Here is a 14,251-nt window from a genome sequence, read left to right as displayed (position 1 = left end):
CAACCCTTACCTGCAACAACTCTTCCCAAGACCATGACAAGGATGGACTGTGAGGCTCCAAGTATGATATAGCTGATTGCTGTTGCTAGAAGACATACCAACATCACTGGCCTTCTACCCCAAATGTCACTCCATCGTCCCTATGCACAATCAAGAAAAATATAAATATACAGATGCAATAACATGACTAGACCATATAAATTTACTTTGAATGATGTAATGTAATGTAGATATTTCATGTCAGTCATATGTTGAAACATGTTATATCATTTACACGTTATGAATAAAACAGAGTACTTTCCAACCAAAGCTTTCAAAGTGCCTTTAAATAGTTAAGTAAAAACAAACCTACTTTACTAAGCAAGCATGAATAAAGGAAAAAGTGAAGGTAAATGCAGTGAGTTAGTAAAATTATTCAAAATGGTGTAATAAAAACTGTAAGCCAAGAACTACAGAAATTATGGAAAATCTGATATAAGATGATTTAAAAAGGAGCTTTATCTTATTACATAGTTTTGTAAGAAATAGAAATTATAAAAATAAATTATAAAAACTATTTAGTTTCTTTGGCAACTGAAGTAGTATTATGTCGTCCAATTCACCCATTCATATCCTCAGCAACAAAAGTCAAAATTAATATACATTAATTAACTATTACCTAAACCTAGATATGTTTAACATACCACAATTGGACTGGTGGCAAGTTGTAAGATTCCATATACTGAACTGATGAGGCCTGACAGTAGAGGAGAGATGCCCTGTGATTTCACTTGTAGAATTATCAAAGGAATTATCAAACTGGCTCCTAGTAAATCCTGAAACCAATAACAATAAGTCTACAACACCAAAGAACTACCTAAATCTAAAATAAAAACCGAGCCATGTAAATAGTAATACCTTTGAGAAGTACTGTACATACATACATATACCAAAGGCTTTTTCCCCATTACACGGGGGGTAGCCAAAAAGAAAAAGGCATAGAAACCATGCCCACCCAATCCATTCCCTACATATTCCACTCCCCTCCCTCTCATCTCGGCACCTCCTGGATGACAGGTCATCCCTGCATCCTCTCCACTGCCCTGGGTCAGAAGCAGTGTCGCAAGACACAGCACATCTACAGAAAGGCCGCTTCATAAGTTCGGCAACCCCCCCTTTCGAGAAATCCCTTTGGGCTGCATCAAATTTTTTCTCATACATACTGCCTCACCCCCATCCCCCACCCACTCCCCCTCATGCATCACAGCATCATCCATACACAACCCTTCTCCATTCACCCCTATCTTCTGTCCTCTCCCATCCTTCCTCAACAGACATTCCTCTCTTTTGTAATGCCCCTTTCACCCCATTCATCCATCTCATCCTAAGATGCCCCTTCATATTCACTCCTTCCACCTCTGCCTTCCACACCTCTTTTACTAGTCTTTCTTCACTCATTCTTTCCATGTATCCAAACCATCCTAATACTCTTTCATCAACCCTATCTCCAAGCTCCCTTTCCACCCCTGTTCTTCTCCTCACCTCCTCATCTCCATGTTTCTGCCCTGTACAGTGCTGTTGGCACAATCACTCCTTCACATAACCTCCTCTTAGCATCCATTCCCAGATGTCTATTTCTCATTACACTTTTTAATCCACCAAGGTATTTACTTGCTTCTCTTAATCTACATTCTACCTCCACCTCCACTCCTCCCTTTCCTGCCACACTCGTACCCAAGTATCTAAAACTATCCACTTCCTCCTCTCACCCTTAATGCTCACTTCCAGCCTGCTGTCACTCTCTCCCCTTGTACATCTCATCACCTTACTTTTGCCCACATTTATCTTCAGCTTCCTTCTTTCACATACCTTCTCAAACTATGTCACTAACTTCCTCAATCCCTCTTCTGATCCTGCTACAAGTGCAGTGTCATCAGCAAACAACAACTGGCTTATTTCAGACTTTTCTCCATTTTCTTTAACCATCTCCAACCCCTGACCCACTACCTTTGCATTCACCTCTCGCACCACCCCATCCATGTATAGATTAAACAGCCAGAGCAACATAACATCCCTGACGAAGTCCCACCTTTACCTCAAACCATTCACTCTCTCCATTTCTAATCCTAACACAAGCTCTACTACTCTTGTAAAAACTCTTGACTGCTCTTAACACCTTTCCTCCTATCCCATATATCTGCATAACCTCCCACAGTGCCTTCCTGTCTACCCTGTCATAAGCCTTTTCAAGATCCATAAAAGCCCAAAAAACATCCTTACCTTTTCCTATAGTTTTCTCACATATCTGTCTTACCACAAAAATCTGATCTACGCAACCTCTACCTCTCTTAAACCCACTGTTCCTCACCAATTACTCCCTCTATTCCTCTCCTAATCCTCGCAATCAAGACCCTCCCATAAGCCTTCCCAACTACACTCAACAAGCTGCTCCCTCTGTAACTACTACACTCACCAGTCCCTTGTAAAGCAGAACTATACAGGCACTCCTCCAGTCCTCAGGCACTGTACCCTCTCTTAAACAAACATTAAACAACCTCACCAGCCAGTCCACCATAACTATACCTCCTTTCTTCAGACATTTTGCATGGCATCCATCCAACCCATCTTAACAGCTGCTTTCACTTCATCTTTCCCTATTTCTCCTCCATTTTCCTCACTCGTCACTCTCATTTTCTTAGCACTTCCCACTGCAACTACCTTTCCCTCCCTATCCTCCTTCACATTTAGCAACTCCCTAAAATACTCTGCCCACCTTCCTCTCACTGCCCTCTCTTCCATTATCATCTCTCCATCTGCACCTTTTACCTTTACTTCTCTACTTGATTTGCCTCCTCTTCCTCTTTTAATTTCTTTCCAAAACATCTTTTTATTACTTTCAAAATTTTCTGTCATACTCTTACCCCATTTCACATCTGCTCTCTTCTTTGCTTCCTTTATCTTATGCTTAACTTCCCTTCTCTTTTCTTTGTACCTCTCATACAATTCCCTCATCCTAATTTGTAGCCAATCTAAGAATGCCTGTTTCTTCTCTTCTACACCCTTCTTTGCTTCCTCATCCCACCACTCAATACCCTTCCTTCTTTTTCCTCCTGCCCTCCTTGTTCCACACACCATCTTTGCACACCTTATGACTCCCTCCTTGAACCATCCCCATTCCTCCTCCACTCCTAGTTCTACTCTATCCTTCACTCCCTCACACTCCTCTCTCAGCTTCTTCTTATACCCCTTTTTTTCTCATTTAAGCAGTTCACTCTAAGTACCTCCCTACCTTCTGCCCTTTTCCTCTTTCTCCACTCTCAACTTACCTTCCACCAGAAAATGATCTGATATTCCCCACTCTCTCCCCTTAGAACATGTACATCCTTAACTCTTCCTACCATACTCCTGGTCACCACTATATAGACCATTAATGCTCTATCTGTCACCCTTCCATCCACCACCCTCTCCCATGTGTACTTATGCTTGACTTTCTTCCTAAACACTGTATCTGCTATCATCAACTCTCTTTCAAGACACATCACCATCAATTCTCCACTATGATTTTTACCTGGAACTCCATACTTCCCAATCATTCCATGTATTGGTTCATTTCCTACCCTAGCATTATGGTCTCCCAATACTACTACATTGACATTTCTCCCTAATCCCTCTATGCACTCATTTATATGTACCCAAAAAGCCTCCCTTTCCTCTATGCTCTTCTCACTACCAGGTCCATATGTACTTACAAAAACCCACATCTCCCTTCCCAGCTTCACCTTCATCCACATCAACCTTGATGAAACCTCCTTCCACTCCACTACATGCTTACTTATCTCTTCACTTACTAGTATAGCCACCCCTTCTCTCCCTCGTCCCCTCTTCACTCCTGAGTATCTCCCAGCTCCCTCCCCCAAACTCACACTCGCCCTTCCCTTTCATTCTATTTTCACTCAAAGCCAGTACATCTGTAACTAATGCTGTTACTGAGCTAGTGACACCAGGGAAGATTGAGTCAGTTGCGGTTCCGCACTTTTATTTGCAAGACACTGGTATACACACGCGAGTGGGCCGGCCGAGCCTTAGAAGGATACTGACCTTGACCTGACCTCACACCTGCCTTAAGTACCCGCGGGGCGTACCGAAAAGTAGCGCCCCTCTGGCTGAGGCAGGGTTGCCGTGCGTAGCCCGAAATTGTGCTTTCCTATGGATACATGTAGTACAGCCGTAATATTTCCTTAACCTACACAAATGTACTATGAGGCCAAAGGCCAGCTGTCTGTCCCCTCACATTTACACTTATTGTCTCGCCCCTTACTGCAACGGCGATATTACAAGCCAAAATACTGCGTAGAAGCACATGTGGGGAACTCCGTTCACCACACATCCATCTTTCTTCTCGCAAACATACTGCCTATCTCTTCCCTTTTACTCTCATCTGTACCACATCCATGCACATTAAAAGACCCAAACCTTAGGGTACTGGTCGGAAAACTCCCAGACCCTCTTATGCCTTTACTTTTTTTAGGAATGTCCCCTTTGGGGCTACAGGTAGCAGGACTCCTAATCCCATCCCCCATCCCATTTTTTGTTGCCTCTTATGACTCAAGTGGAAAGACTTGGTGATAGCATTCTCTTCTCCCACCACAGGGTAGGCGAAAAAAGGAAATGAATATTTAGAGAAATGGTACAGGACAGTAACAAGGGTTGGGGGACAGCATAACAGAGGGACAGTCGTAGTATAAAAGTGTCATAATTTCTCTATGAAAAGAGTTTTCCTTTATCACAGACAAAATTATGTAAGAAGTGAAATACATTAAAATCTTATCTAGTATTATTTTTGTCCATCCTGCAACCAACAATGGGTATCTGCACAAGATGGTCCTGCATGATGGACATCAGAGTCATCTCCATGATGTCCATCTTAATAACCCTTCAACATCCTTACCTCCATTTAGAGGTGTAGCCCCAAGGGGCTGAAACTTGGTCTTCAGACTAGGCCCAAGAGCTCTCTCTCTCTCTCTCAGGCAATTTCAACTTCACTTCTTTCAACTTTTTACAAAAGGAAAGCTGACCAATGACAGCTCCCTTCTTGCCACTATGACTACAAGTCAATAACAGAAACAGTCCAACACTAATACAATGTAGACATCAGTTCAAAAATTCTTCCCAGAGAGATCTATGGTAGGATCCAAGGACTGTTGCCACTTGTTATGGGGCTGTGGGTTTCCAGTCAGTGAAATTTGAATCAACAATTGATTGCTTATCCTAACAGTCTTGTTATATATTCTGAATCAAAATTAAAACATCAATCTTATATCAACTTTTCCAATGCTGGTGTTTTTCTTGATAAGCATGATAAACAATTACACTAACAGCAGAAATGAAGACCAAAGTACCACCCACAGGATGCAAAATCAACCTGAACTCAGGTATAAAAAGTATGCTCTTAACTAAATCAAGAAAAACAAGGATTAAAAGTATAAAGAAACTACTGTGTGTTACTGGAATAAGCAGGTATAACACTTAAAACTTCAGTGTAATAATACTGAAAACATTACCACAGTTGGACTTGAACACAGCTGAATGCCTCCGTATAGAGAATTAAAGACCCCTGACACTGTTGGAGATATGCCCTTGAACTTCAGGAATGGAAGAATTTGGGGAAGAATAAGGCTTACTCCTAGAAGGTCCTGTAAAGAACTTGTTATTTATGCTGCTCTGCTTGTCACATATCTGGAGAACTTTTACAATATCTATAAATAGACTTTCAATCAGGGTCACATATCAAGGAAAATATCTAAAATAACAATGTATCCCAAAACAGTGATATCTATAATCACATAATACCAATAAACTATACAAAATACTAAAACAAAATTGTGACCAGTATACTTACATTGTTCTCCAAATTTGAATAAATTCTAATATTTCAAGATACCAGTAATACATAAATTTTTCCCATCCAATCAGATGGTACCAGCAAAATTAAGTGGCTAGGTGTAGGAGAGAAAAATCCTCATTCCTTTCACTCACACAAAATAAACGCATATTTGCACAAAATAGACTTGATTGTCTGGTGGCTTCTTACCACCACCCCTTGGGACTAGATACATTGTGCACATTTCGGACATTATCGGCGCGGTCAGGTCTCTGTACATGACCAGGGGTCAGGTTACGGAGGGTAATATGCATACCTTGGGTCAGGTCACTTGGAGGCGGGGGCTCAACAGACAGGTCAGCGGTTTGGATGAAATGTATAACAATCTAACTGATTTAATTATTAATGCATAAAATACATTTATCCCCTGAAGTCAATAGGGAAAAATAGTAATAATCTCAAATGAATGACGGACAGATTGAAACATGAGATCGGAATGAAAAGAGGACTTTACTTAAAAATAAAAAATGGGGAACACACCTTAGATCAAGACATAACAAAATGGCAGTGCTGGTTAAAAAGAATACACGTACAGTGAAACGTAATTATGAAATTAAGGTTGCTAGTCAAGCAAGATTCAACCCAAAGGGTTTCTTTCATCTCTATAGAACAAAAATAAAGAAAGAATAGGACCAATTAAAAATGATGAAAATGTCATGATAGAATTGGAGGAAAAAATGAGTGAGGAGTTTAACAAATATTTTCTCTCGGTGTTTACTAATGAGAGGTTAGATAAAGTATCTGACTGCAATCCGATTTTCAGTGAGGATGAAGAAAGTAGTCTATCCAATATCAGCATTAGTAAAGTAGAAGTAGTCAAGCAGATTGAAAGACTTAAAGCTACAAAACCATCGGGTCCAGACAAAAAATTTCCGAGAATGCTTGTGGAGTTTAAATTTGAAATCTGCGACCAGTTAACTGAAATATTTAATAAATCGGTAGACACTAGTTTTGTGCCTACTCCTTAGAGGCAGGCAAACGTTGTTCCTGTTTTTAAGAAGGGAGATGGATCATCTATATGCAACTACAGGCCAATCAGTTTGACATCAGTTATAGGTCAAATACTTGAATCAATAATAGTAAATAGACTCAGAGAACACATTGAAAGACATAATTTAATTTGTGATACACAGCATGGTTTCTCGAAGGGTAAGTCATGTGTGACTAAACTTCTATCCTTTTACACTAAAATATATAAGGCATCAGATAACAATGATAATTACGATATAATTTACCTTGACTTTAGCAAAGCACTCGACAAGGTGCCACACCAGAGACTACTAAATAAAATCAAAGCCCATGGCATAGGAGGAAAAGTGTTAGAATGGATAAGAGCTTGGATTAGTAACAGAAAACAGCGAGTCACCATAAATGGAGTAAAATCTAGGTGGGACAATGTTACTAGTGGGGTCCCCCAGGTCTCGGTTTTGGGTCCCTTGTTGTTCATTATATACATAAGCAACTTAGATGATGGGATAGTGATGTTAGTAAGTTTGCACACGACACTAAAATAGGATGCCTAATTAGGTCAGGAAACGATGCAGAGATTCTGCAGGATGATCTTAACAAAATGTTCACATGGTCGGTGAAATGGCAAATGAACTTCAATGTCTCTTAGTGTAGCATGTTAAACGTAGGGCTACACAACCCCAAAAATAGATACAGCTAAGATAACACGCTTTTAGAGAAAACTGAGTGTGAGAGAGACTTGGGAGTTCTAGTGAGTCCGGACCTTAAAACCAGGAAACAGTGCATTAGCGCCAGGAATAAAGCTAACAGAGCACTAGGTTTCATTGCTAGGATGGTAACGAATAAAAGTGCAGAGGTAATTATCAAACTATATCTAGTGACAGACCCATCCTTGACTATGCAGTACAGTTTTGATTTCCATCATACAGAATGGACATCAATTCACTAGAATCAGTACAAAGAAGAATGACCAAAATGATACATGGACTCAGAAATTCGCCTTACAAAGAGAGGCTTAGGCACCTTAACTTACACTCTCTGGAAAGACGCAGAGTGCAGGGTGATCTAATTGAGGTGTTCAAGTGGATCAAAAGCTTTAACCACTTCCATACGGTGATGCCTATGTAGGCGGCATGAGGAGCAAGTGGGTACTCGATGATGCCGACGTCGGCATCTTGATTATATTTATTGTAGTTGTACCTACGTAATTTCCATTCTCTCTAAACTGGCTTCATCAATTTTCTATGGTTATCAAAATACACGGGTGAAAGAGAATGAACGATTGAGCACTGACTTTATTTTTTATAATGCGATTATTATGACGCAACATTGCACGTCGGGCAGCTAATGCTGCCAGACGTGCGATGTGCCCCAGAGTGAAGAGGTTAACAAGGGTGATGCAAACAAGGTCATCATATTAAAACAATAGGGCAGGACTCACAGTAATGGATTTAAACTGGATAAATTTAGATTTAAGAAGGAAATAGGCAAGAACTGGTTTACTAATAGGGTGGTCAATGAATGGAATAGACTTAGTAACCATGTAGTAAGCACTGAAACTATCAGTTGTTTTAAGAAATGATTAGACAACTTTATGGATGGGGATGACAGGTGGTGATGGATACGGAGCTGCCTAGTATAGGCCTTATGGTATCTTGCAGTCTCCTTCATTCTTATGTTATGTTCTTATGTAATCCTAACAAAATATGTTGGACACCGACAGAAGACCCCACTACACATGCAGTAGCCAGACACAGTTGAGTGAAGGTGTGTACAGTTTGACCATCACGTCTCCTGACCCATGAGCAGAAAGAATTTCATGTTAAAACTTCACAGGACATGCTTCAAGCTTCTATAAATGACTCAAATTTCCTGAAACAAGTAATAACCAGAGATGAATTATGGGCCTTCCATACCTCTTTTACTAATCTTTCTTCACTCATTCTTTCCATATGTCCAAACCATCCCAATACTCTTTTATCAACTTTATCTCCCAACTCCCTTTCCACCCCCCTTCTTTTCCTCACCTCTTTGTTTCTCACTCTATCCAGCCTAGTAACACCTATCATATTTCTCAGGCACCTCATCTCAAACACATTCAAACTCCTTCTCTCTTCCTCTTTTATATTCCATGTTTCTGCCCCATACAGTGTTGTCAGCACAACCACTCCTTCATACAATCTCCTCTTAGCATCCATTCCCAAATGTCTATTTCTCATTACTTTTTAATCCACCAAGGCATTTACTTGCTTCTCTCAATCTACATTCTACCTCCACTCCTTTCTTTCCAGCCACATATCTCAGCCAAGTATCTAAAATTATCCACTTCCTCCAGTCTCTCTCCCTTAATACTCATCTCCAGTCTTCTCCCCTTGTACATGTCATCACCTTACTTTTACCCATATTTATCTTCAACTTCCTTCTTTCACACACCTTCTCAAACTCTGTCACTAACTTCCTCAATCCCTCCGCTGATCCAGCTACAAGCAGTGTCATCAGCAAACAACAAATGGCTTATCTAACAGCTTTCTCCTTTTTTTAACCATCTCCAATCCCTGACCCACTACCCTTGCATTTACCTCTCACACCACCCCATCCATGTATAAATTGTACAGCCTGATGAAGCACCTTTACCTCAAACCACTCACTCTATTCCTGATTTTAACACAAGGCTCTACTACTCTCATAAAAACTCTTGACTGCTCTTAAAAGTTTTCCTCCTATCCCATATATCTGCAATACCTCCCACAGTGCCTTCCTGTCTACCCTGTCAGTCTTTTCCAAATCTATAAAAGCCAAAAAAAACATCTTTACTTTTTCCTATAGCTTTCTCACATATCTCTTACCACAAAAATCTGATCCACACAACCCCTACCTGTCCTAAACACACACTGTTCCTCACCAATTACTCCCTCCATTCCTTTCCTAATCCTCTCAATCAAGACCCTCCCATAAGGCTTCCCAACTACACTTACCAAATTGATCCCTATGAAACCACTACACTCACACTTGTCCCCCTTTCCCTTGTAAAGTGGAACTACACAGGCACTCCTCCAGTCTTCTGGCACTCTACCCTATCTTAAACAAACATTAAATAACCTCACCAGCCAGTCCACCACCACTGTACCTCCTTTTTTTAGACATTCTGCATGACATCCATCCAACCCAGGTGCATTCCTTGCTCTCATCATCTTAATAGTTGTCTTCACATCATCTTTCCTCTTTTCTCCACCATTTTCCTCACTCATTACTGTCATTTTCTTAGTGCTTCCCACTGCAACTACCTTTCCCTATCCTCCTTCACATTTAACAACTCCCTAAAATACTCTGCCCACCTTCCTCTTACTGTCTTCTCTTCCATTATCATCTCTCCATCTGCACCTTTTACCTTTTCTTCTCTACTTGATTCGCCTCATCTTCCTCTCTAAATTTCCTTCCAAAATATTTTTTATTACTTTCAAAATTTTCTGTCATACTCTTACTCCATTTCACATCTGCTCTCTTCTTTGCCTCCTTTATCTTATGCTTTACTTCTCTTTTCTTTTTACATCTCATATGACTTGTCCTATTTTGGAACCAATCTGTGAAAGCTAAAGTGTAACCAATCTGAGAAAGTAAAGTGTTATGTAGTATATAGGTAAATTGGATGGATTGGTTAGTATAGATGAATCTGATGTGGTGACACTTGTCAGGTCTAATAGTCAATTGCCACTTGACTTCCCAGTCTTCGAGGGCACATAAGTCTGTTGTAGGTAAAGACAATCATCTCTGTTACCTATCTATTAAACTATCATCCACAAAGAGTTTAGTAGTAGAGGAAAATAATAGTGGAAGATTGTTTATGTAAGAAAGGAAGAGAAGAAGTTCCAAGACAGTGCCCTGGGGAACCCCAGAAGTTATAGGAACAGTTAAGGATTGACCCTCAAGAACAATGTGCTGTTCTCAAGAAGACAAGAACATCTTAATCCAGTGTAGAATAGGCCCTCATATGCCATAATAATCTATTTTTGCTAACAGTCATTTGTAAGGACTTTGTTGAAGGCTTAGGCAAAGTCTAAAACTATGGCATCTACTTGTCTAATTTTAGGGTTGTTGAGTAATTGGGATATGCCATGCATTGTCTCTAGTAATTGCATCTCGCACAAGCATTTAGGCCAAAAGCAGTGTTGATTTTCAGTCAGTTCATACTTTTTGACTATCAAAGTGGTCCATTATGTGTCTATGGATAATAAGTTCTACAATTCTGCAGGGGACTGAGGTAATCAAGACAGGCCTATAATTGGATGGGAGGATTCTGTCACCTGACTTGAAAATTGGTGTCACTTTTAACAAAACCCAGTCACAGGGAAGAATTCCAGTTTGAATAGTCTGAAAATTTACCTGCAGAACAGGAGTAAACACATCAGTACTGACCTCAAGTATCCTGCACGGTATATTATCAGGTCCAGTTGCTTTAGTCATGTCTACCTCACACATTAGGTTTTCAATCCCTTGGACATTTATAACCATGGGAGGAATTGTTGGGTGTGGTGACGGTGGTATGTCCATAAGGCCTGCATGTTCTTGTGTAAAGACAGACTGAAATTGCATTTTTAGTGCATGTGCTCTTTTATGTGAATGTGTAACATTGTGCAGTGTTGGGATACCGGTAGAGCCTTGTCTGCATGCTTTGAAAAAGATGCAAAATTTCTTGGAGTTTTGTCTATTGTTTGTGAGGAAAGTGACAGTGTAACCAGTTTTGGCATGTCGGATTTCTTTCTGGAATGTTTTCTGTGTATTTCTGTACTCTTCCCAGAGTCTTGTATCATTGTATTTTCACTGCGTTGTATGCTTTTACTTTGCTTCTGTGTAAGGTCTGTAACTGTCTATTAAACCAGGGTGGTCACTGGTTTTACATTAGAGTTTTCTTTGGTATGTGTTTCTTCATAGTGTCTTGTATTACATCCTTTAGTTTGGTCCAATTAATTTTGACTGAATTGGCCATTGGGTTGATGTCCATGAAAGTCTTTGAAGTCTGCTAAATCTCAAGATATGGCACCCATGATGGCTCTATTGTATAAGTAAACGTTCCTGTGTTTCTGCTTGGTTTAATGTTTGCATCAACTAGTACCATGTCATGATTGCTCAGACCTGGTACTACTCGTATTCTTGTGATGTGACCCCGTGTCTTATGTTAGGGTTGTTTCTCATGACACTAGTGTGTGTGCATGTTGGTTCATGCACAGATTATTCACATCAAAGGACACCATTACCCCCCTTTTAGTCTGTTAATGAGAGGTAGTACTGTACATAAGAATGAAGGAGACTGCAAGATACCATAAGGCCTACACTAGGCAGCTCCGTATCCATCACCACCTGTCATCCCCATCCATAAAGTTGTCTAATCATTTCTTAAAACAACTGATAGTTTCAGCGCTTACTACATGGTTACTAAGTTTATACCATTCGTCGACCACCCTATTAGTAAACCAATTCTTGCCCATTTCCTTCTTAAATCTAAATTTGTCCAGTTTATATCCATTACTGCAAGTCCTGCCCTATTGTTTTAATATGATGACCTTGTTTGCATCACCCTTGTTAAAGCCTTTGGTCCACTTGAACACCTCTATTAGATCACCCCGCACTCTGCATCTTTCCAGAGAGTGTAAGTTAAGGTGCCTAAGCCTCTCTTCGTAAGGCAAATTTCTGAGTTCATGTATCATTTTGGTCATTCTTCTCTGTACTGATTCTAGTGAATTGATGTCCATTCTGTAGGACGGAGACCAAAACTGTACTGCATAGTCAAGGATGGGTCTAACTATTGCTAGATAGAGTTTAATAGTTACCTCTGCACTTCTATTTGTTACCATCCTAGCAATGAAACTTAATGCTCTGTTAGCTTTATTCCTGGTGCTAATGCCTCTTCTGGTTGTCTACCCAGTGTGTAGAGCACTTGTTTGCAGTAGCAGAGCCGAGAGTCAAGTGATTGTATTCGGCCTGGCACGTTTATATACTATACAGTGTTTCCAGCGGAACCCTTTGTTGTGTCACTTTTATCTTGCGAACAATGTTTCCGGTGGTACCATGTCTTGTGACGCTTTCATCTCATCGAGTCAGCACCAGGTCTGCTGCTGCAGCCTGTATATGTAAGCATGCTAACTCTGTGGCACATCTATGCAGCTACACCGCCACAATCCCACTGACACATGAATCACACACACTTCCTCACATGCTCAATTGCATCAATATACAGTTGTCATGTGGCACAATTTATCCTCGCTAACAAACAAAATTCCTCTGTGGCTCCCCATGACCTCCCGTGGCCCCCCATTTCTTAAAATTAGCCGTGTGGCCCCCTGAAAAAATCACGTGGACCCTGTTGAGAAACACTGATCTAAATGATTCTTAAAGCTTTGAACTGAACTACATTGCACTGCCTCTGCAGGAAGTTTATTTCATTCATTAACTATACAGTTGGCAGTTGTTTCTACCCAGTTCCAAATTAAATCTATTTCCTGACAGTTTGAGACCATTGTTTCTTGTCTGATTCTCATTCCATAAAAAAAAATACATCTCTCATATGGAAAAAAAATAGTGTGACAGTGGAATAGAACTGGTGTGGCACTGGTGGCGATGCCAAAATATCTACACTATGCATGTGTGGCGACGAGCCACTGGTCTCATGGTTTTATGTCTGATTCTTATTATCATAATAAGAATCAGACATTATGGAAATTACTGTCATTCTTTTGAGATCATAACAAATTAACAATAATAATATGAATATATATCTTGCTCACAAAACCTCTGCAACCAATTATTATAATTAATTGGGTAAAAGTTGTAGGTACAATTAACATACACTATTTCATTACTAAGATTAGATGGTCAAAAATTGTACTAGAATGTCTTCCTAATTTAAAATTAGCTACTAATGTTACGTAACTTCGCCCTACACCTTTGTTTATGCAACGAAATAAGCTTAATCTACTGTTGATTTACAAAAACTTACCAGAAATCCAACTACTAATATGAGCATTTGTGTATTTTTCACATCCATGGTTAATTTAAATATTTCCTCGCCATGGGCCACGACGTCCTTCAATATACTTATGCTTATCTCCAGCCTTCACAACGTCCTCTCTTTTAATTCGCTCGCATGTTTATGTTTACATTCGACAATGCGTTCGAGTTAAAAGATATGTTAGACGCAAAATCTTTATGTAAATTTTACGGAACAGCTTACTTTAGTAAGCATATTTAAAAAGATAATAATCACTAATGGATTATATGCATAAAGAGAAGTCAATATATTCAGTCGCCTATAATTATCGCTCCTATCCATGGGAATATTATCGCGTCGATGAGTTAGACATAGTCATG

The 14,251-nt window shown here is 39.9% G+C and overlaps 1 protein-coding gene across 4 annotated transcripts in view; it reads right to left on the bottom strand.

The window, feature by feature from the left end:
- The window catches only part of LOC143036399 (major facilitator superfamily domain-containing protein 9-like), a 51,955-nt gene extending 37,911 nt beyond the window's left edge, over nt 1–14,044 (bottom strand). The window contains exons 1-3 of one of the 4 annotated variants that reach the window (XM_076203726.1): nt 13,881–14,044; nt 5,541–5,672; nt 11–140 (exon numbers count right to left, since the gene is read on the bottom strand). In XM_076203726.1, coding sequence (XP_076059841.1) covers nt 11–140; nt 5,541–5,672; nt 13,881–13,928 — 310 coding nt within the window. In that variant the 5' untranslated portion in view covers nt 13,929–14,044. Of the gene's footprint in view, nt 1–10; nt 141–683; nt 816–5,540; nt 5,673–13,880 lie in introns of all 4 variants that reach the window. The other 3 variants (XM_076203727.1, XM_076203725.1, XM_076203728.1) reach the window with 3 other exon arrangements.
- Between the last annotated feature and the right edge of the window lie 207 nt (nt 14,045–14,251).

This window comes from Oratosquilla oratoria, chromosome 20 (genome assembly GCF_046742065.1).
Source record: "Oratosquilla oratoria isolate Oo_2021 chromosome 20, ASM4674206v1, whole genome shotgun sequence".
In the NCBI taxonomy this organism is placed as follows: Eukaryota; Metazoa; Arthropoda; class Malacostraca; order Stomatopoda; family Squillidae; genus Oratosquilla; species Oratosquilla oratoria.
This window is presented reverse-complemented; position numbering and strand designations above follow the sequence as displayed.